The following is a 24,269-nucleotide window of genomic DNA, read 5'->3' as shown; positions in this document are numbered from 1 at the left end:
ACAAAAGCAAATACCCTTGTGTGGAGTCCAGTCCTATTAGAGTCCTGGTTCAATTCCATGTTCCAGCAGACTTTACAGGTGACTGAGATAGCAATGATCCAAGAAACCAAGTGAGTCTTATCCTTTCCTTGCCCTCAATGGGCCTACAATCCACTCAATGGTTTTAATGCCATCTTTTGAAACACTCCGGGAGAACTCACGCAGGGAAGCCTCACTAGAGTCCTACCCCCTTCACAGATGAGCTAAGCCTTTGGGACAGGGACGGATTCCATAGGAGCTGGGCTGCAATGACCATACCCGAAGTTCTCAGCCTTCTTTAACCCAATAGTCTCCTTTAAGCCTGCTTCCAGCCTGAGCCCACAGTTATTGTCTGGCTACCATTTCCCGACTCTCTAGCCACTGATTCCAACTCCAGGTTACAAGGAACAGGAAATGGCAAAGAAAAGAGCGACTTTCAAAGCCTTGGTCTGGGTGGGAAGATAAACTGAGTGTGAGTTTGTAAGTCTGAGGAAGGGTGATGGCCTAAGATTATATACATGGAAAGAAAGGAGGGAGGTAAAGAGTAAGATTTTCTTCATTAATCATTCCTTCAACTTCCTGGATATTAAATTTCAGCAAATACTCAAGAGCAGGGGCCATTCTCAAGCAATGGAATGACTATGAAGCCAGATCCCTTTTAACAGTATGCACACGATACTAATAGTTTCCATTTTAAGAACTCTAAAATGATAGTGACGAAATGACATTTTAAAAGTGTTTACTCTTCATATCCATTAAAACATTCAGAACAATTTCCACCTAGCCCTTAGCAGCTCATCCACCAGGAGACTCATCCGCTTTTCTCTGGCTTGATGTCAATTCTCCATCAACACTGAACCAACTACCCCCGAATCACAGATGTCTTGTGTCAAACACCTGTTAATACTGGCAGGCACCAAAAGTTCATGTCAGAGAGAGCTAAAGAAAATGACAAAAGGATGGTAATAATTTTGTATGTGAACATACCGATAAAGATCTTTGAAACCATAAAAAACTTCCAAGCTTGTCTAACAATGGCTTCATTAGGAGGATACATATAAACGAAACTAGAATTGCTAGTTACAAGTGTTTTGATTGCAATCTATGTGTTTCTACTTTGTCCATTTCCTGAACCTTATCTTGGAAGAAAAAGCAGGATGGTAAGGTACGTAAAAACAGATGCAACATAAATTTCTCTTCTCCACACTATTGTCTGTGCTAAGTTTGGACTTCTTACTTCAATATAGATTTTAAAGAAAAATGTACTGTATGTAGGGCAGTAGCTGCAGGATGCTGGGATATATTACATAGGAACTGGGCTGCTATAACCATACCCGAAGCTCTCAGCCTTCTTTAACACAACGGTCTGCTATTGTGCAGACCGTCCTGCTATTGCTCAACAGAGCAAAGGATTTAAAAAAAAAAATAAGGAACAATGTAAAGTATCTTTGCCAACAAGTGTCAGTCAAGGGTGCTAACAGGGTGTTTTTGTTGTTGTTGTTATTGTTTTTTTGATTTTTCTAAAGCTCTACCTCCTTTTTCTAAGGGAGACATAAAACTGTTTTGCTAGTACGTTAATAAAAAGGAGAATCCTACGTTTAGATCTATAAAGACCACAACAAATGCATGAGGTCTCCAACTTGGTAAGCCCTTGATAAAAGTTTAAGTAAAAATACTGCCCGTGGTCTTCTTTATGATTTGTATGCTTTTAATTTTCTCGTTGATATTCCAGTTCTGTCACATGGGTTGTTATAGAGCATAGAATTAAGAAAAATGATGGCCTCCAGGACAATTCTGTTTAAGATTTTATTTATTTGAGAGAGAGAGAGAGAATGACCAGAAGCAGGGGAACGGCAGAGGGAGAGGCAGACTCCCTGCTGAGTAGGGAGCCCCATGTGGGGCTCGATTCCCAGGACCCTGCAATTATGACCTGAGCTGAAGACAGACACTTAACCAACTGAGTGACCCAGATGCCCCTAGGACAATCCTGTTAAATGTGAAAAGAATAATTTTGAGAGAGTATGGAGATAATCTCTTAGGGATACAGATTGGAAGCTTCAAGGCAGAATGAGGTGGCTGGGCAGAAAGGGAGGTGTATAAAAGTCAGAGAGGGCTGAGTGTGAACAGCATGCCATTGCTCAAATGTTATCGGTTGGTGACCTGTTTGCCTCATCTCTGACAGAACAGTTCCAAGACAAGACTCTACCCAGTAGCTCTGGGTTTTGCTTGTTGTTGTTTGTCAGTTGGCTTTTTCACTAAAGTGGTGTCCAGATAGAAGGTCAACATGAACATAAGTCTGGAGAATTCTAGACGACTGGGTTGGTATCTGGGGAACCTATGATTAACTCAGCTGTGGGCCTAGGCTCATGAATCAAAATACACTCCTGGTTGCATGTGGACAGCTGATGCTCTGAGGTCCACTCCAGCTTCTGGAATTTCCATGAAGTGCTTACATAAACACCAACCAGAAAGATACTAGGAGAGTTTGGTAAAGAACCCCTATCACTACCATCTCAAAATGTCCCCACAGACTATTAGCAAATCCTAACACCAGAAATGGAATAGAGAGGCAGAAAAGGGAGAAGCATAGGAATCCTCAAAGGGTGAAACATATCAGCTTAAGTATTAAAGAAGACATGTTAGAGGGGCACCTGAGTTGTTCAGTTGGTNTGATTAACTCAGCTGTGGGCCTAGGCTCATGAATCAAAATACACTCCTGGTTGCATGTGGACAGCTGATGCTCTGAGGTCCACTCCAGCTTCTGGAATTTCCATGAAGTGCTTACATAAACACCAACCAGAAAGATACTAGGAGAGTTTGGTAAAGAACCCCTATCACTACCATCTCAAAATGTCCCCACAGACTATTAGCAAATCCTAACACCAGAAATGGAATAGAGAGGCAGAAAAGAGAGAAGCATGGGAATCCTCAAAGGGTGAAACATATCAGCTTAAGTATTAAAGAAGACATGTTGGAGGGGCACCTGAGTTGTTCAGTTGGTTAAGTGGCCAGCTCTTGATTTTGGCTCAGATCATGATCTCAGGGCCTTGGGAATAAGCTCCATGTCAGCTCCGTGCTCAGTGGGGAGTCTGCTTCAGGATTCTCTCTCTCCCTCTGCCCCCCCCCGACTCACTCATGCTTTCTCTAAAATAAATAAATAGATTTTTTTAAAAAAAGAAGACATGTGGAAGACAAATCTGGTTCATGGTTTCTTCATTCTTTTGTTTCTTAAGATCTATGTATTTATTTTATCTCTAAGATAATGTGCTCAAGCAGAGGAGGGGAGGGACAGAGGGAGGGGGAGAGAGAGAAGTTTAAGTAGGCTTCATGCTTAGCACAGAGCCCCATGTGGGGCTTGATCTCCCTAAGATCATGACCTGAGCCGAAATCAAGAGTCGGATGCTTAACCAACTGAACCATCCAGGTGACTCTGCTTTACTGCTGTTTTTTTGTTTGTTTGTTTGTTTTTCATTGTCACTGTTACCTTGGGCAGAGCAAGGGGGAAGAAGTGACAGCTCTGAAGAGCGGGTGGTGTCAGGGAGAGTGCACCTAGAGACCAAGTGGCAAGAAGCCAAAGGCGTCCACAGTCCCTGCACACCAAAGGAACAGCAAGGCCCAGAATGAGAAGCACCGTTCAGAGGTACCACACTTCCGACACAGTCTATAGGCTTCTACTGCAGGTGCACAGCACAGACTTCTTCCATTTTAGCTAACAGTTGCTCAGGGCAAGAAGACGAAACACATTAAAATCCTAAAAACCCACTTATTTGAAGAGTAAAAAGAATACCGCTACATCTTCAGATGCTATTGGAATTCATGCTACCCATTCTGAGGAGAAACGCAACTTGACATCCACAAATGATTTTTACAGACTGAACACCGCATTTGATGGAGTGATTTAAACTAAGTTTCCAGAAATATCTTTGGTGAAAACAATTAAGAAGCACTTGTGATGGGCTCTCTCTTTGGTCTGGTATCACAAGGGTCGGCCCAGCGCATGGAATAGAGACAGAAATGATTGACTTACCTCCTAACTGGAATTTTACCATTTGTGTTGGTCATAAACGCCAATTTCATCCAGCTGGAAAACAACCATAACAACACTGTTTCAATGTTTCTCAGGAGGAACACTTCAATCCAGTTAAAAACTTTAAAAGAAAGTTCATTCAAACAAAGAACATTTATTCAGAAAACCAGAGACAATAGTACACCGTGAGATGAATTCATGGTTGTTAGGTTTAACAAATACAAACTCAGGACTCTCAGTTAAACTTGAATTTCAGAAAAACAATTTTTTTCACAAGTATGTTCCAAATACTGCACAGGATATACTAATACTCAAAAACTATTACTTCTCAGAAATTTAAATTTAACTGGGAGTTCCGTACTTTTCCCAGCAACCCTAGATGAACTGGAAATTTGGGTGCTTGCACTGATTGAAACAAATTGTAGGTATTTTTTTGGTGATTGGTCTCATCCCTGATTATTGCTCTTTAATAATCTTTACTAAAGTGGTAGGAAATGTAACTGCACGGTGACACCAGCCAGCCTTGTCCTCAGGACCCATGGGGATGCCCACAACCTGTTCCTAGTGCAGCGAGGTACAGATTGAACGGGCACTTTCCTTAGTTGCCAAGAGTAAGAGAAGTTCACCAACTCAAATTGATGGTAAGCAACTCCTTGCTTTCCCCAGGCTTTCTGGACACACAGAGACCCAGAACATTCATTTGTAGGTGCTGGGACTGTTCTTAGCTATTAGCTCACATTCTCATGGATTCCAGTCAATAATATTCTAACAATGAGCAGAACATGACAATTTGGTAAAGTTTCTGTCTTATGGCAACTTCCTAGAAGCACAAGTGATTCCTTTCCAAAGAATGTTTTCAAGACAACAGGTGTGAGGGAAGCAGAGAGGACAGGGAGAACAGTCATACAGTTGTGGTCTCTCTTGGTGGTTTAGCCTGATGCCAGGGGGAGCCCTGCAGCGTGATGTGCACCAGACTTGGTGGCATGGGGGCTGGCCTATTGTATCCTGTTCCAGACATGGACCATGGGCTTCCACCAGGAAAAGGGAGGAATGTGGTCTCCCAGACACAGTGACTCCCCTTCAGCAGAGTGTCATTCTCTGCCGAAGTGAGCAGGGGTGACCTCTTGATGAGCTAATCCTCATGGCAGCTGGTGGATGGGTGAACACCAGCTCCATAAAGGGATCTCAGCAGGACACCAGTGGGGACAGATAAGATCTGGTGTCCAGATACAGATACTGTGGTCCCTTACGTAAAGGTGGGCATTCTGAAAGTCTCAGATCCTTCCGGATTCTATCCATGCCCAAAGAGTAATGTCAAAAATCCGTTGTTACTCTTTATGTCTAAGAAAACATGTCACAGCAACTGCAGAGGAAAAAGGAGAAGCAGCTTCCCAGCAAACTGGTATTTACAAGAGTAATTACCCTCTACTAAGATGATGGAAAGAAAACTGGAGGGATGGCACAACAATCAAAATTACTAATACTGAGTGAAGGAGGACCAGGAGCCAGGCGCTGGGCTGGGCGTTTTCCAGAACCTCATTATAGCTGTGTGGTAATATTGTAAAATAAATTCTGGTTGCCTTCTCCATTCACAGGTTAAGAACAGTAAGGCACGAGGCTAAGAACTTGCCAAGGGTCACCCAACAACTAAGTGGCCAAGCTGGGATTGCAGTCAAGAGCCCGTACTCTTAAAGCACATGCCAAAGGGACCAAAAGGGTGAAAGTAGCTAAAGGGCTGACCTCTCTTCCTCCAGCTGGACAGTCCAAGGAATCACACCCCTGGTGCTGGGCCTGGCTGCGAGTACAGGCTTATTCCTGTCATTTCTCAGTGTAGTTCTCTTCTGACCTACAACTGCCTGCCAATGGCCCCATGAAGGCAGGCACCCCCCTCCTCCACCCATTACTGCTTTTTAAACAGGTTGACTTTGGCTTTGGCCAGGCTTTCTACTTGAGTAACTTTCATGTTGCCCTAATAGAGTAACTTGGGAAGGGTTAAAAATCTACCACTGTGGTACTCCTCTGGATTTTGGATAATGTGAGCTGGGGTAAGGCCAGTACGTTTGGATCCCTGGCTGGGTGCTGAACAGTCCCTGGGGCCAGCACTCCTTTTTGACCCTAGAAATGGGTAATATTGTATGTACTTCTCTTGGCCACACTCCCCAATTCTCAGTCTCACACAACAGAGGCTCCAAGTGCAACAGCACCCAACTATGGCCCGAGGCATGGGGAACTCTTTATCAGCATTCAGGATGCAGGCCTACGACCCAGAGGATACTGAAGTTCCAGCATCATCCTGCCATCAACCATTCCATTCCTATCAGTTTGGGCTACTGGTTGATCACACATGTCCTGCCAAGTGGCATGAAGAGTCCAGGTGTGTGTCGGGAACCTCTTCTCCAGGGTCGGGAGCATGGAGGGGAAGATGAGGATGAGGCTGTCTGGCCATATACTAAGCCTTCATCTCCTACTCTGACCTTTTGCTTTTTAACATTCAAGAACAAAGAGTGATGTAAATACAACTCACTGCTTCTTGAGGCAGGTCATTGGACTGACATTGTTGGCCCTGAAGTTGTGTATGATTGATCTCAGTCCTTCTACCCATTGCTGAAAGAGAAAGAAAAAGCATTCCTGGTGAGCAAAACCACAGGAACCGAAACTAGTGGTTTCCATGAGACAGCCTGCATCCATTCAGTATAAGAACAATGTAAACTCTTCTTTTGTCACCTCCCTGCCACGGCACGATCTTCGTTTTGCATGCCATACTTTATTCCGTAATAAACAGCTTTCATTCTTTCCATGAAGATGAATGTAACATCCAGAGCATCATTAAACAAGGGTTGTCAGAAAGGAACGCTGCCCACTGATTGACTTGTTAAACCTTCTATGTGCAGCCTGTTTAAATAGAAATCCTTTTTCAGCCACTGGCAATCTTCATTATTTCTAAGGAACGTTATACAATACATGATGACATATTTAGCTATCCCCATTTTAGAGGACGAATGCATTTGGGGTTCATCAATTTTATCCTGTGATTCTATTTCAATCTAAGTATTTGTTACGTATCTTACCTGTCTGTGTTTTCCAGCAGAGCCTTAAAAAGTAAAGCATGCACTGATTGCTGGGGTACCCAGCGCAAATAGCGAAGCGCTTACATAATTTCTGTATAAGGACTTGGACCTCAGTTTTAGTTCATAACATCACTCCATGGATTTACAAGGAAAAGCGAAGGAAGACTGTACATGGCAGTAAAGGAATTTGGGTCTTGTAAGGACATTCTACTAGAAAAGGCTGGCCCATGAATTGAGGCCAACCCTGCCCTTGAATCCAATAACTGAGGCCAATGAATGCCATACCAAGTTGCTAAAATAAAGAATCACACTCTTGGCAACATGCTTTTGCAGCAAGTTGATACTGGGGGGTTTAAACAGAGCTGGGGCCTCCTCAAAAGCCAGTACCTTACCTTCTTTGGTTTATAGTCTGACTGCTGTAGCTCTGTGCTGAGGAAGGGAAAATATTTGGGGATAGATAGTAGTAAAGATGTATATTCTACCTGCACTGTCCACTAGCCACATGTGGCTTTTTAAATTTAAACTAAATCAAAGTAAAATTCAGTGCCTCCATTTCATTCATCACATATCAAGCGCTCGAAAGCCAACATGGGGCTAGTGCTTACCATACTGGACAGCACAAATGAGGAACATCTCTGTTGAAACAGAAGGTTCTATCACAGCCCTGCTCAGTATTACCAGGTTTAACACGGTCTAGTGATTTAGTCATCGCAAGGGCCACAGGTAAAGACGGAGTTCTGTAAAGTGTGTGTGGTTTTAATGCACTGTGATAAAATACAAATAGCATTAAATGTACTATTGGAACCATTTTTAAGCCAACAGTTCAATGGCATTAAGTAATATTCACATTGTTGTGCAACCTTCATCACCATGTGTCTCCAGAACTCTTTTCTTCTTGCAAAATGGAAACTCTGTCCCCATTATACAACTCCCCATTTTCCTCTCCCCCCCAAACCCTGGCAACCACCATTCTACTTTCTGTCTCTATGAATCTGCCTATCACAGGTTCTTCATGAAAACAAATCATACAGTATTTGCCCTTTGACAAATTTGACTGGCATAATGTCCTCAAGGCTCAGCCAGATCACGGCACGTGTCAGAATTTCCTTCTTTTAGGGGCTGAATAATATTCCATTGGCTGTGTAGACCGCATTTGGCTTCTTCTTTCATCTGTTGATGGACACCTGGGCTACTACTGTGATTAATGGTGGCTACTGTGATTGATGCTTCTATGAACACAGGTATACCAGGAGCTCTCCAAGTGCCTGCCTTCAATTCTTTTGGGTATATACCCTGGGGTAGAATTACTGGATCCTCCAGTAACTCTGTGTTTCATTTTTTGAGGAACCACAATTCTGTGACACAGCTGGGTCATTTACATTCCTGCCAACAGTGCACACGGGTTCCAATTTCTTCATGTCCTTATCGACACTTGTTTTTGTTTTTTATTTTTCCTGTTTTGTTTTCATTTTGAGAATAGCCATCCTAATGGATAGAAGTCTAATGGAGAGCTTTGGCTTTCCTCTTCATGCTCCCGTCATGCCTAACAGTTTTCTGAAGGAGGACTTAGGAGTTAGAAGAGGTCAATTTCCTTCCACAACTAGAAAAGGCCATTTCCTGAGGACCATAAATAGCATCGAAAGCCTCATGATGGGGACACCAGGATTCGGAGGGAGGAGGAAGAAAGGCAAGAGCAGCATTAAAGAAATGCCTTATTATTTTCATCATCAGCCTTTACTTCCTCTGTCAGGCTAAATATGGGACTATAATTCCCTGGGGACCATCAAATATCCTGTTGTTGGCCTAACAAACCACAGGCTCACACAGAGTTTCCCAAGAGGAGACAGAAAAACATAAATAATTAGGTTGGCGTTCACTGGGCAACATTTTCTCAACCTGAAGGCTTGTTACGTGTTCCAAAACACCGAACAGAGTCCATGGTTTCCTAGGGCAAAAAACTGGGCAATTTCTGAGACTGCTCACTCGCTTTTTCAGAGCATTCTGATTTAGTTGTCCCTAACAATAAATTACAGAGATACACCAGACTTTGAGGAGGGTTAAACAACTCATCCATCTTTTGAAAATATAATGCTGGTGAAGAATCTTGTTTATTGTGACAGAAAGGTCTCCGGGAGTGACCTCTGAGGTCATCACTCCAGGGACAGTCCTCATGCTTTAGTTAGTAGGAAATGCCACTGGAATCCTCACAGGCCCTAAAGGGCACCGGGGTTGGGGAGGTTGTTGTTTCTTCTCTTTGTGATGATGAAAGTGAGGGTCAAGGGCCTTGCCCAAGGTCACAGAGCAGCTGGCACAGGGCTGAGAGGCTATAAGCGCTCTGCTGTCTGCCCTTCCTTAGGCCTTGTTCACACATCTCCCTCCACGATGTGGAAAAGTCCCATAAGGCCTTTCCTTCTCTCTATTGTCTTCCAGGGAATGGACACCTAGCATATTAAAGCCAAGAAACTTTAGGAAGAAATATGTTGAGCGTTTTGTTTTGCTGTTTCTAACCAAGTAGATGAAATGCCAGCAGGTGTCAGTAGAGCCCTAGAATTTAGCTGAAAAGTTGTGTGTGTGGGGGGGTGAACTAGATGCATATGAACTTCATTGAATGTTTCCAGATGAACAGAAGGGAAAAAAAAACCCCCAAAACAACAAACTGTGACTTAGCTATGTTTCCTTGAATTGCTGAAAGTAAGCACATATGTTAACAGTCTACATAATGCCCTAAAAGGTGCATCTTCAAATCCAGGGCTGCGTGTTTCTGGAAGGATCATTCCCTGACGCACGTAGAGCACCCTCTTCAGCTCAATGGTGACAAGCTCATGATAGGATTCCTATGTGCTGGGTGCCTCCCTCTGGTCCTGCCATGCTGAGGGGGCCCATGCAGCCTGGACACAGTGAAACCAGCCCAAAGGACCCACTGGATTCCGATGTCCAAATCAGCAGTTTCTGCACTTCCCTAGCAGGTTGTTTCCAATACTAACTTAAAGCTTATTTCAGCCCTTCTAAGGAGAAGGGTAAGAAAGGTCCTTCTAGGGACTCTTGTGGGCTTAGCTGGACAGTTTAGGAAAAGGAGGGAGGAAGAGAAACTGCCTCTAATTTTCTCCTTGGGATTTACAACCTCTCCTCTGGGACTCCTTGTTCTCACCGCGCAGGCGGGTGTCCATTTTCCAGGCAAATGGCGTGGCCTCGCCCTTAGNGCTCGAAAGCCAACATGGGGCTAGTGCTTACCATACTGGACAGCACAAATGAGGAACATCTCTGTTGAAACAGAAGGTTCTATCACAGCCCTGCTCAGTATTACCAGGTTTAACACGGTCTAGTGATTTAGTCATCGCAAGGGCCACAGGTAAAGACGGAGTTCTGTAAAGTGTGTGTGGTTTTAATGCACTGTGATAAAATACAAATAGCATTAAATGTACTATTGGAACCATTTTTAAGCCAACAGTTCAATGGCATTAAGTAATATTCACATTGTTGTGCAACCTTCATCACCATGTGTCTCCAGAACTCTTTTCTTCTTGCAAAATGGAAACTCTGTCCCCATTATACAACTCCCCATTTTCCTCTCCCCCCCAAACCCTGGCAACCACCATTCTACTTTCTGTCTCTATGAATCTGCCTATCACAGGTTCTTCATGAAAACAAATCATACAGTATTTGCCCTTTGACAAATTTGACTGGCATAATGTCCTCAAGGCTCAGCCAGATCACGGCACGTGTCAGAATTTCCTCCTTTTAGGGGCTGAATAATATTCCATTGGCTGTGTAGACAGCATTTGGCTTCTTCTTTCATCTGTTGATGGACACCTGGGCTACTACTGTGATTAATGGTGGCTACTGTGATTGATGCTTCTATGAACACAGGTATACCAGGAGCTCTCCAAGTGCCTGCCTTCAATTCTTTTGGGTATATACCCTGGGGTAGAATTACTGGATCCTCCAGTAACTCTGTGTTTCATTTTTTGAGGAACCACAATTCTGTGACACAGCTGGGTCATTTACATTCCTGCCAACAGTGCACACGGGTTCCAATTTCTTCATGTCCTTATCGACACTTGTTTTTGTTTTTTATTTTTCCTGTTTTGTTTTCATTTTGAGAATAGCCATCCTAATGGATAGAAGTCTAATGGAGAGCTTTGGCTTTCCTCTTCATGCTCCCGTCATGCCTAACAGTTTTCTGAAGGAGGACTTAGGAGTTAGAAGAGGTCAATTTCCTTCCACAACTAGAAAAGGCCATTTCCTGAGGACCATAAATAGCATCGAAAGCCTCATGATGGGGACACCAGGATTCGGAGGGAGGAGGAAGAAAGGCAAGAGCAGCATTAAAGAAATGCCTTATTATTTTCATCATCAGCCTTTACTTCCTCTGTCAGGCTAAATATGGGACTATAATTCCCTGGGGACCATCAAATATCCTGTTGTTGGCCTAACAAACCACAGGCTCACACAGAGTTTCCCAAGAGGAGACAGAAAAACATAAATAATTAGGTTGGCGTTCACTGGGCAACATTTTCTCAACCTGAAGGCTTGTTACGTGTTCCAAAACACCGAACAGAGTCCATGGTTTCCTAGGGCAAAAAACTGGGCAATTTCTGAGACTGCTCACTCGCTTTTTCAGAGCATTCTGATTTAGTTGTCCCTAACAATAAATTACAGAGATACACCAGACTTTGAGGAGGGTTAAACAACTCATCCATCTTTTGAAAATATAATGCTGGTGAAGAATCTTGTTTATTGTGACAGAAAGGTCTCCGGGAGTGACCTCTGAGGTCATCACTCCAGGGACAGTCCTCATGCTTTAGTTAGTAGGAAATGCCACTGGAATCCTCACAGGCCCTAAAGGGCACCGGGGTTGGGGAGGTTGTTGTTTCTTCTCTTTGTGATGATGAAAGTGAGGGTCAAGGGCCTTGCCCAAGGTCACAGAGCAGCTGGCACAGGGCTGAGAGGCTATAAGCGCTCTGCTGTCTGCCCTTCCTTAGGCCTTGTTCACACATCTCCCTCCACGATGTGGAAAAGTCCCATAAGGCCTTTCCTTCTCTCTATTGTCTTCCAGGGAATGGACACCTAGCATATTAAAGCCAAGAAACTTTAGGAAGAAATATGTTGAGCGTTTTGTTTTGCTGTTTCTAACCAAGTAGATGAAATGCCAGCAGGTGTCAGTAGAGCCCTAGAATTTAGCTGAAAAGTTGTGTGTGTGGGGGGGTGAACTAGATGCATATGAACTTCATTGAATGTTTCCAGATGAACAGAAGGGAAAAAAAAACCCCCAAAACAACAAACTGTGACTTAGCTATGTTTCCTTGAATTGCTGAAAGTAAGCACATATGTTAACAGTCTACATAATGCCCTAAAAGGTGCATCTTCAAATCCAGGGCTGCGTGTTTCTGGAAGGATCATTCCCTGACGCACGTAGAGCACCCTCTTCAGCTCAATGGTGACAAGCTCATGATAGGATTCCTATGTGCTGGGTGCCTCCCTCTGGTCCTGCCATGCTGAGGGGGCCCATGCAGCCTGGACACAGTGAAACCAGCCCAAAGGACCCACTGGATTCCGATGTCCAAATCAGCAGTTTCTGCACTTCCCCAGCAGGTTGTTTCCAATACTAACTTAAAGCTTATTTCAGCCCTTCTAAGGAGAAGGGTAAGAAAGGTCCTTCTAGGGACTCTTGTGGGCTTAGCTGGACAGTTTAGGAAAAGGAGGGAGGAAGAGAAACTGCCTCTAATTTTCTCCTTGGGATTTACAACCTCTCCTCTGGGACTCCTTGTTCTCACCGCGCAGGCGGGTGTCCATTTTCCAGGCAAATGGCGTGGCCTCGCCCTTAGCTGTCTCCTTTGCCCCAGGACACTGGACTGTCATGGACAAAACTATCCCTTTCCCACTGAAAAAAGCAGCAGAAGGGCGTACACAGAACAAAACCAAACCAAAAAAATATGAATTTACATAGGGTGTATACCTCCCTTTTTCCCTTTGAAAACATTTGGTAGGGGGTTTTTTTTTTTTTAAGGTTATGGAAGCAGTATTTAAATGTCCTTTGCAGAAGAACGTAAAGCAAAAAAGTATACGGCAAAAAGTAAACAACACCCCCAAATTCCATTATTGACATCAAGAGCTAGCCACTGACAACATTTGGTATTGAAGTCTTAGCCTTTTTAAAAAATGTACATATAACTTTGTCATCCTAAAATAACTAGTCCCATTACTTGCCAGTCAGTACTGCCTCTGGTAGAGTTGTTCTTTTAACTCAATTATCTCTAGATTTTGTTCCAGAAGCATCCTTTTCAGTCTTTAGTCAAAACAGCATGTTGTCAAAGCAAAAAATTACACAGACCCTCGGATACTCTCCAAGAAGGCTATGCAATTTTTTCTCCAAAGAGAAGACTCAATGGCAACCTCCTTCATCTCTTGGTGTGGGATTCTTTGTTCTCAAAGAGGAGGCTACTGGCGGAAGTGGCGGAGTCATCTTAACTAAGTCTGCTGCAAGTTAACTACAGACTTGTTACGCAGAGGGTAGTCCAGGGACTAGCAGCCTCACCTGGGAATCGCTGAAAGGCAAATCAGCAGGCCCTATCTACGGAATCTGTCTCCAGGGCTGGGGAAGAGAAACCTGTGTTGAAGTGAGCTTCCCAAATGGTTCTTTTGCAAATTCACATATAAAGACACTGTTCTGAACCAATGCCACTCAGTCAAAAGCTTGGCCTCTAGACCAACAGCATCAACATGTCCAGGTTGCTGGTTAGAACCGCAGACTCTCAGGTCTCATCCCACCCAGACCCACTGGATCAGAATCTTCATTTAATAAGATCCTGGGGTGACTTGTGTGCACATCCCAGTTTGAGAAGCACAGATCTAGAAGAGGGGTCCTTCCCCACCTGCAGTATCTACTTCTGTTGCCCACCTAAGAAGATCTGGGTTTGGTTTCCTATGGGAGCTGATAGTTTCCTATGGTGCCCTTGGCTGGGATATCTGGTCTTTTAGTAAGGACCCTGGAAAGAGCTCTCCAGTTCCTGATTTATTCTGGTTTTGTCCTATCCCTCTCTACCTGGGCTGAACAAACCTGCATTCACTAGCATGGAAATTGTGACCTACACACTTAGGTTAAATTGCTTGCATGTGGAAACAAGAGGAGGCAAGATGTTGTAGGAAGTGACTTCACCTTCCCAACGGCTATGCTGTGAAAAGAATCAACAGATGGGGCCATTTGAGATGCTTAAAATATTGCACCTTGTTACCTGTAACTCATAAACCCTGATCGATGCAGAGCTTTTGTTTTTGGTTTTTTAAGTAAATGGGGATCAGAAAAAGTCAAGGCAGGGGCGCCTGGGTGGCACAGCGGTTAAGCGTCTGCCTTCGGCTCAGGGCGTGATCCCGGCCGGCGTTACGGGATCGAGCCCCACATCAGGCTCCTCTGCTATGAGCCTGCTTCTTCCTCTCCCACTCCCCCTGCTTGTGTTCCCTCTCTCGCTGGCTGTCTCTATCTATCTCTGTCAAATAAATAAATAAAAAACCTTTAAAAAAAATTGTTAAAGAAAAAGTCAAGGCAGATCTCAGTTGGCTATTCTCATGGTGCTTAATTGCTCTAACAGTTAATTAGTTGTCATTTGCTCAAACAATATAAGCCAGGAATTTACTTAACTTGAAATACAGCGTTGATTCCTTTGTACTGTGAGTTCTGCTAATAAGACTCATTTTACTGATGGGGTTGAGGGCAGGCTGCCCCAGAATATGCTGCTTTGGCATATGGATAATTTTGAGCTGAAGACAATCAAGGCCCGATAAACTCAAGAAGAGCTTTTTACCTCTCTCTTAACTCTTTAAAAGAATTTAGATAAAGGCCTGTACCAGGAAGAGAGCTATTACCAAAGATAACTATTTTTCTTTTTCTTTTTTTTAAACACAGAAAGTCTTCTCCACAGGGCATGACAATCATTTGTTTCCAAACATTTGTCCTTCCCATCTTCCTGTGAATTGTCTTCCTCATGTCTGAAGCTCCAGACCCTTACCCCCTTTCTCCTTAGCTCAGGATGGCACGTACACCTCAATTACCCGCTTATCAGAGAGCCTTTCGTGTCGTGAGGGGCTCCTGTACACACATAATTAGATTTCTTTTTTCTCATGTTAATCTCTCTCTTATTGGAAATGGGTGTCTCAGCCAGGAACCCAGAAGGGTAGAGGGAAATTCATTTTTCCTCCCGTACAACCATGCACTAGAGGCAAACTATGAAGCTTTCCAAGATTTCCACAGGGTCTAATGTTGCAACAAGATAAGACTCTTTATAATACTCTTTATAAGATGTAAAATTGTAACATTTCGCAAATCTCCAGATGCAGAATCAGAGTGGAGTAATTGTATCTTTATATTCAACCAGAAACTTGATTTTAGGAAGGCTTTTGAGCTTTCAAGAGGCTTATTAGACTGTAAAGGCACTGTAGGTAGAACTCTACACGTTTTCTCTTCTGGGTCTATACATGTAAGGAGAATGAAATGATTTCAGTTCTTAGGATAAGGTATTAGTTGCCATTAAATTGTCAGTACTGAACTTTGAAGACTGGCCAAGCAAAAGACATTTCCAGCTGGGACAGTGTTATAAGAATACTATGTGGATATTACTCAGAGACCAGATTAGTAGTTCCCAGACCTTGTTGTACCTTGGAACCCCTTGGGGAGCTTTTAAGACATTTCAGAAGCCTGGAGATTCTCATTAACAATCTGAGCCCAGCTGGACCATCAGTCTACCTTCTAGAGACTGTAGATAATTCTAATGCGAATGTACAACTTAGGACCACTGAACCAGACCACATGTGCTACATTTGGTTTAGGTATTTTTCAAACTTTACCATGCATTTGGATCACTTGGGAATTTTGTTCAAGTACAGATTTGGATTCGGTAGGTCCAGCGTCTATGCTAAAGAGTCTGCATTTCTTACAATCTTCCGAGAAGCCATGTGGGCTGGCTTGACCTTCTGTGCCCTGTTCGCACAAGAGTAGCAGTGTTTGTACATTATTTCTAGAAAAATCACGCATCTTATATACTGCTAGAAGTCCACCGATGAAAAAGCAGTCCTACTCTCCATTATGCCAGCTTTTCTCAAGCGGCCCTACGATCAGTAGCATGAGCATCCCGCAGGAGTTTATTAGAAATGCCAACTCTCAGGCCCCACCTAAGTTCTAGGCTTCAGCCATGCTGGGGATGGGGCCCAGCAATCTGCATTTTAACAGCCCCACCCCACCTCCAGATGCCTCTAATGCAACAATCACATTATGCTAGTGTCAGAGCATCTGATACTAATCACGGATAAAGATAATTGAAGAGTGTGTACAGGTGGCCACAGGAGGACAGGCTTGTGTGGTTTCGTTTTGGAACAATTTTATTGAGGTCCAATTGAAATACACTGAATGGCCTATGAGCTGTTGATTCGAAGTTCTCAAAAGCTAACCAAGCACCCTTAGGGTGAGTACCCCCCATGGAGACACTTGGAATTTTAAATCTTCATTCCCCTGTTTTGGATTAAATTCACACACACATCACTGTGTGTGCTGAAGTATTTTAAAGAAAGTTACAAGCACGACAAAAGCAGAGCGGGCGGCCAGAAGGAGGTTGGCCCAAAGGATGTTCCCCAACCCCAGCAAATCTGGCTGCCGGTACTGTTCCAGGATCTCACTTGGTGGCCGGAGATGGCCCCTCAGAAGCCCGTTAGAAGTGACAACTCTGCGGGACTGTGAGAGAGGGAAGCACGGCATCTGGACAGGCCGGGTCTGGAAGCCTGGTCTTTGGGGAGAACACTTAACTAGATAACTGGTATGGGGGCACTTGGGTGGCTCAGTCCGTTAAGCGTCTGCCTTCGGCTCAGGTCATGATCCGGGGTCCTGGGATCGAGTCTCACGTGGGGCTCCCTGCTTCTTCCTCTCCCTCCCTCTCCCTCTGCCTGCCACTCCCCCTGCTTGTGCTCTCTGTGTCAAATAAAATCTTGAAAATAAATGAATGAATGGTCCAGAAACAAGACAGAGGTCTGTTTCCCAGAACTAGGGTACTTGGGCCCCCACCGGTCCCCTGCTCATGCCTGAGTACCAGGGCTGGAGCCAACACAGCAGGAGGACTAAACAGAGGCCAAGGGCCTGTGTTCCTAAAGTCTTGGTCCCTATGGCCTTCCTCCCATGGCTGAGGCAGGGCCCTGCCCAGGGATGGCCAAACCCCAGAGGCAAGAGCAGGAGAGCAGAGAGCTGGTGATTTAGGCAGAACTTCAACAACAACAACAACAACATCATCACATTTTACCCTTCAAATATGCTCATCTAAGATGCCGAATCCATTCTAAAATGAGATGGGAGCAGATCTACCAATGTTTGTATATCACAGACCAACTTCTACATGACGTTAAGAAGAAAAAATAAAACCACTTTCTCTTTCATGTCAGCGACTTCCTCCAGGTTCTCCTAAGGAGAGAAATACAGATAGAATGTACACAGTGTCAGTCATCAGGAGATATCCATGACAGTGTTGGAAACTCCCTCCTGGCTGGGGACAGAAGGCAAACAGGCAGACAATGACAGCGTTGACAGCAAGAACAAATCGGGCAGAAAAACCTGAAAGTCACCCCAATTGCTACCCAGAGAGAGAGAAGTGTGCAAGATAACAGAGAGGCTGAAGAAACTCGTGCACAGTAAAGGAGCTCAACTTGCAATCCCAGATACAATCCAGTTGATAAACCCAGGGTGAAAGGTGAAATTAAGGAGCCTATAATGACCAATAGCGACCTACCGAAACTGGTGCCCAAACAGTCATGGGGATTTTACAGAAAAAAACCTAAGGTCAGTAGAGTGACAACTCAATCACAAAGGCCTTGGGAAGTCAAAAATAATTCTGATAAAATTTTCAAATCCTAAAGAACCATGACAGGAGAGAGGGAAAAAGAGCAACGGGGGCCCTTTCCTCTTGACATGGTCTGAGTGTCTTCAAGAAAATACAAGTTTTTCATCTGCTGTCCTCTGTCCACAGAGGAAAGCTGATCAAGGTAAAAGGAGGATGGTGTTAAGTGCCATCTGATTCTTCAATCACCTTCAGAGCACTGGGAATGAGTACTTGGGCAGGAACCAAGCTGCCACAGTGTGTGTGTGTGTGTGTGTGTGTGTGTCTGTGTGTGTGTCTGTGTGTGTGTCTGTGTGTGAAAGATAAATTTGGTTGGGCCTGGATAATATTTATGCTTTCCTAGTCAAGATTAGTTTAGTCACTCACAGACAATCAAAATAGTTTGCAGCCTGGCTGGTTATCTTGACAACACTGGGTACTTAGGTCAAAAAGAACCTTCTAAATAGTCCTAAGAAATGAGAGGACACGGTGCTGTTCTGGGTCATTATTCAGAAGCTCAAGTGGCAAATTCCCCTACCAAATGGGTTTCTGTTCATTATCATTCCAAGAGACAACTTTTGAATCCCCTAAGCCTGCATTTAAAGATACCCTGTAAAAATATCCTATTGCATCTAACAGAACCTTGTCTCAAATAATCACATTTTATGCCAGGTATCTACTCCAATAAATATACTGTTGAAGGGAATCAAGAAAGGCCACCCCAAAATATGACACTTTGGAACAAAAATTATTTTGAGCTGAAGGCATCTGAATTCCTGAAATCCCTTACTGACTGAAAGCAGGGCTTACCCGAAAGAACCCCGTTGTCAAATCCCCATCCAGGAGCAGCTCTCATCTTCCCTTCTGGAAGACAAATCGATGGTACCACACTCAAATAGAAATTGTCACAAAATTCTCATGTCTATCTCTTCTCCTATGGGCCCATTTATCTTTCCTAAAAATCATTTGCTCTCCTATAAGAGGCCTTTTGCTGCCTTTCTTTCTCTTCCTCAGAGGATGTACAAACTCCCAGATATCCCTGCTCCTTTGTGTATTCACTTCCTTCTGCAAGGCTCCGTGCACATAAAATTAAAAATAAATTTATGACCCTTTTCTCTGTTAACTTGTCTCTCATCAGTTTATTTCATAGATGCAGCTGAAGAAACACGAAGAAGAAGAAAATTTAAGTACATCTATATGCTCAGAATACATGAATGCCTTATGTTCACTTGTGCTTACAGACTTTAAATGATACACGATGTTCTTTCCTGACTCAGGTTCACAGAGCAGCTCTGTTCCTACAAACTCCAGAACTCACTCAAAACCCAAATGAGATACTGGCTTTATTTTTTATCACATTTTTTGGTATCTGCATGGAGAACTCTAAAATAACTGAAGAATTTCAAGATTTTTAAGAAAACCAGGAGTATCCTCCTATGTATGCCAGGCAGAAGCCAGTTTTGTGAAAGTGCATTTGGGGGCTCAACTGTCAAATCTGCAAAGTCCTGCTGGTAAGAGAAGCCTAAACAGCTGGTGAATTAAAAGGTATTCATGGGGGCGCCTGGGTGGCTCAGTTAGTTAAGCATCTGCCTTCGGCTCTAGTCATAACCTCAGGTTCCTGGGATCAAGCCCCGCATCAGGCTTCCCGCTCAGCAAGGAGTCTGCTTCTCCCTCTGCCCCTCCTCTCCTCTGCTTGTTCTCTCTCTTTTTCAAATAAATAAATAAAATCTTAAAAAAAAAATAAAAGGTATTCATGAAGTTGCTTCTCTGGCTGATACCTGTACTTAGAACCCTTGAAGTCACATTCCTCCTGACATGAACTGGTGGACCATGTTGGCAAATTAAGCCATGCCAAAATGAAGCTATGTCACCAGGCAGAGGCTCCGTGATAAATATAATCAATCAGGGAACCTCTGGACAACTCTGGCCTGGAGTTATCCATCTACAGGCGCAGGCACATCAAAACTAGAGGTACTCCCGTAAGCTAAATAGGACTTTGAATAAAAGATGCTAAAAAGGATCTAAATCGGTGCATTTCAGTTTCATTACCTTTCTATCCTTTATGGACGAGTCCCCTGACCTTCCCAGGCAGCAAGAAAGGTGTGGGGCAGGGGGCGAGGGAGGGGGTGGGGGGGAGGGATGTAGCAGCAGGAAAATGGAATAAAAAGAGTATACAGGTAAAGACGAATCGGTGAAAGTCTAGATGACACTGCTTTCATACTTCTGGAAAAATATGGGGCCAAGAATGCCTCTATGACATTGCTTGTTGACTTTCACCCCGCAAAGTAGTAGTTTTGGAAGGTTTTCATTTGTGTGCCTTCAATAGGCAAAAATAAAGAAATTAAAAAAAAAAAAGTTCGGTAAATAGCTGAATTTGTGCGGAGATTCACACCAGAATAATAGTGCTTCATGGGATGCTGGGGTAAAGAAACCTAACAAGGCTTTCTCACGCTTCGTTGACCAGGGATCCTTCTTTAAATGTAGGGTATTTTGCAGACCTTCCCATTTGGGAAGTGCTGCTGTAAGAGTTCAGCTCCCACAGATAAGGGCATTAACTTTCACCTCAAAAGTACAGTAAAATCTTCCAATGTTCAGGTGGAAGTTGTTGGGTGGTGACAGAATACAGGATCTAAAGTGAGTCCGTGCCTGGCTTCAAGACACAAGCTCTGCCGCTCACTGGCTGCGTGACCTTGGGCAAGTGACTCAACCTCTCTGGGCCTATTGCTTCCTCTGGAAAATGGTAACAACCATGCCCATCCCAGAGGACTGTTGTGAGAATGAAATGAGAGCATACATGGTCAAGGACTGGTATTCAATATAAACTAAAAAATTCCATTGCTGCTACTCTTATTATGGATTATTGGGGCTCACTGGTCAGCATTTCTATAAAGGGCCAGAAAATACGTAGTTTAGGCTTTAAGAAGGCCGCATATGATTCTCTGTTGTATGGTGTTTACATTTTTTTAACAATCCCTTAAAAATGTAAAAGCCATTCTTAGCTCATTGGCTGTATCAACTCAGGCTGAGGGATGGGTTTGGCCCCTGGGCTGCACTTTGCCAGCCCCCCATTGTGATGATTAAGCTCACTCCAGATCACTCTGTTCAGAGGGGACAAGGTCTCCCATCAGGTGAGGCGTCCGACCCATTTTCTCACGCATCCTGTTCTTTAAAGAAAACATACGAATGCACGCAGGCTTGCCTTCCACATATACTCTGTTCACAACAGCAAAATCTGTCAGCGGGGAAAACTGGGGCTGTGTGGTTCGTAGAGAAGCAATTTAAAGCTAGTGACAGTTTCCTCTCCCAGGGGCCAAAAGGTGAAAGCCAAACTTCATATTACACTTCTGGAGCAATTAGAGGAACTCATTTTGCATTCCCTTGATGGAGTCATTTGGTAACACTCGCAATTAGGGCAAAATGAGCTGCACGGGGCTAGGCCTGGAGCACAGAGTCTCTTCTTAGGAAACCTGACACACAGCAGTGAGAGAGGCCCCCGCAAAGAAAACCTGTTCCCCGAAGCCCCCGCATTCTGTACAGAAGCTCCCCCCTCCCCTGAAAGAAGGCCTGGCAACACCAAGAAAATCCACCTTCAAGATCATGGGCATTTATAATTACACCGAAGCCCAAGAAAAACATTTTAAAGACCAAGAAAATGCATGTGATAAAAATTTTAAATGAAAAACTGCAGTACATTAAGCTCTATATAAACACAATGAGTCCAACTGTATGTGGAAGAAAATTGTACGAATTAAAAAGACATACTGGGGTGGATGGGGTTGTAGGGAGTCAGGAATGGGGTTTCCTTTGAGGGGGGATGATATGTTCTAGAACTAGACGGCGGGGGAGGGGGATCATTGTACAACACTGATCTACTAAAGTGTCCACTCACTTTAAAGTAGTTCATTTTACATTACGAGAATTTCACTTCAATTTAAAAAAAAGGCACGGGTGACGGGGATAACGCACTCCAGTGGCGGAGGGGGGTTGTGTGTATTTTCTTCTTTTTACTCTTCTGCAATTTTTACTGGAATATAGTGGAAGTATTCGCTCTACCATGAGCAATACTCCTGCATTCAGAAAACACCAGTGCACAGGATAAAAATGCATGGTCCATGCAAAGGTTTAAAACACCAGTGCACAGGATAAAAATGCATGGTCCATGCAAATGTTTAAAATGGCAATACTCCTGCATTCAGAAAACACCAGTGCACAGGATAAAAATGCATGGTCCATGCAAAGGTTTAAAATGACAGTGCCAGCAAGCTTAGTGTTGCCGCAGATGAGGGCTCTAAGCTACAGCTCGAGGCTTCTTCCACACTTTGCTCCTCCCACTACAGCAAGGAAACCTCACCAATTCAGATGAGAAAACTCCCTAAAGGACAGCAAAACCTGCTTTAGCTTCAGTGTCCAGGTTCCTGAACACACACTTTGACAAAGAGCTTTTTACTTTTTTTTTTTTTTTAAAGATTTTATTTATTTGACATAGAAGAGAGCGCCAGAGAGCACAAGCGGGGGCGGGGGGATGGCAGAGGGAGGAGAAGCAGACTCCCTGCTGAGCAAGGAGCCTGATGTGGGACTGGATCCCAGGACCCTGGGATCATGACCTGAGCTGAAGGCAGATGCTTAACTGACTGAGCCACCCAGGTGCCCCCAAGGAGCTTGACTTTTAAGTTTGATGCTATGAAAAATGACAGTAAAAATCCACCCTTGACTAATAAAGAAATTAGAGGATTTCAAAAGAAAACAAAGATAGGTGTTTTTAATTTTAATTTTTCTTAAAATTTGAGAGAGAAAGCGAGAGAGAGAGCATACACATGTGTGAGCAGGAAAGGGGCAGAGGGAGAAAGAGAGGGGAAGCAGATTCCCTGCTGAGCAGGGGGCCCTACACAGGGCTCTATCCCACAACCCATGGGATCATGACCTGAGCTGAAACCATGAGTTGGATGGTTAACCAACTGAGCCACCCAGGCACCCCAAAGATAGGTGTTCTTAGAATGCCAAGAGGATAAAGATGCAGAACGCAGGGGCATCAAAGCCAGGGCTGGTCCATAGAAGAGTTCCAAGGGCCCCCAAGTAGCAAATGAGCTCCTTTGAATTGCAGGATCCACAGCAGGTCCCATGGCATACACAAAAGAACGTGTTTTAAACAAATTCATTGTCCCTTCCCCACTGCATCCAGAAGTAACCAGACTCTCACTTTCTTTTAACCATATCATCCTACTCCCCGTTAATCAGACTTAAAATCTTGTCTCCACCTTGGCTTCTCTAACCTCACCCAGGAACAAACCCTCCTGACCCCATATTCTGATGTTTCTCAGGCCTTCCTCTGTGTAACTGGTTGCAGCCAAGAACTACTGATTGTCTTGAATTCTATCTCAGCACTTCTCGGAACTGTAAGGTGCCAAGTACCTACCAGACCTTATTCAAATGCTAATTCCGATTCACTAGGTCTGGGAAGGGCCTGAGATTCTCNACCCCATATTCTGATGTTTCTCAGGCCTTCCTCTGTGTAACTGGTTGCAGCCAAGAACTACTGATTGTCTTGAATTCTATCTCAGCACTTCTCGGAACTGTAAGGTGCCAAGTACCTACCAGACCTTATTCAAATGCTAATTCCGATTCACTAGGTCTGGGAAGGGCCTGAGATTTTCTCTGACAAGTTCCCAGATGCTGCTGCTGCTGCTGGTCCAGACCAGGCTTTGAGGAGCGATGCTCTCAGCCACAAGTTATTACCAGGCGTGGATCTTAGAATGTAAAGATTGTGTTGCATCCCTCCTACAGCATGGGGCATGACCTTCCATTACCTCCCTAGAATCTCTGGGATGGATTCGACAAGCATCTCGCTTGGCACTCAAAGCAGGCCAAAGGCTTAGCCTGACTTTCCGATCTCCCAATCGAAAGTGTTCACTCCAGTCTGTGCACTGGATTTACCCCTGCAGGTACAATATTCCACTGCTTCTGAATCTCTGCTCACATCCCAACCCCCACGTGCACGACCTTCTGTCTTCTGATGGACTGCCACGGTGGACATCTCCATAACGGGACCAGCAGGCTCCNGACTTTCCGATCTCCCAATCGAAAGTGTTCACTCCAGTCTGTGCACTGGATTTACCCCTGCAGGTACAATATTCCACTGCTTCTGAATCTCTGCTCACGTCCCAACCCCCACGTGCATGACCTTCTGTCTTCTGATGGACTGTACACGGTGGACATCTCCATAACGGGACCAGCAGGCTCTCCCTCTTCTGGGAGCAAAGTCTTGCCTCTTTTATGGAAATGCTTTTCCTCCCTCCCTCTCCAACCACAGAA

General features: G+C 44.2%; 1 protein-coding gene across 1 annotated transcript in view; it reads right to left on the bottom strand.

Moving 5' to 3' along the window:
* PLCB4 (phospholipase C beta 4) overlaps positions 1–24,269 on the bottom strand; it is a 384,913-nt gene that overhangs the window by 97,920 nt on the left and 262,724 nt on the right. The window contains exons 7-8 of the mRNA XM_034641608.1: positions 6,570–6,649; positions 4,046–4,099 (exon numbers count right to left, since the gene is read on the bottom strand). Of these exons, the coding sequence (XP_034497499.1) occupies positions 4,046–4,099; positions 6,570–6,649 (134 nt within the window). The remainder of the gene's footprint in view (positions 1–4,045; positions 4,100–6,569; positions 6,650–24,269) is intronic.

This window comes from Ailuropoda melanoleuca, chromosome 13 (assembly GCF_002007445.2).
Source record: "Ailuropoda melanoleuca isolate Jingjing chromosome 13, ASM200744v2, whole genome shotgun sequence".
In the NCBI taxonomy this organism is placed as follows: Eukaryota; Metazoa; Chordata; class Mammalia; order Carnivora; family Ursidae; genus Ailuropoda; species Ailuropoda melanoleuca.
Note: the sequence above shows the minus strand (reverse complement) of the source record. Positions and strands in the feature narration are given on the sequence as shown.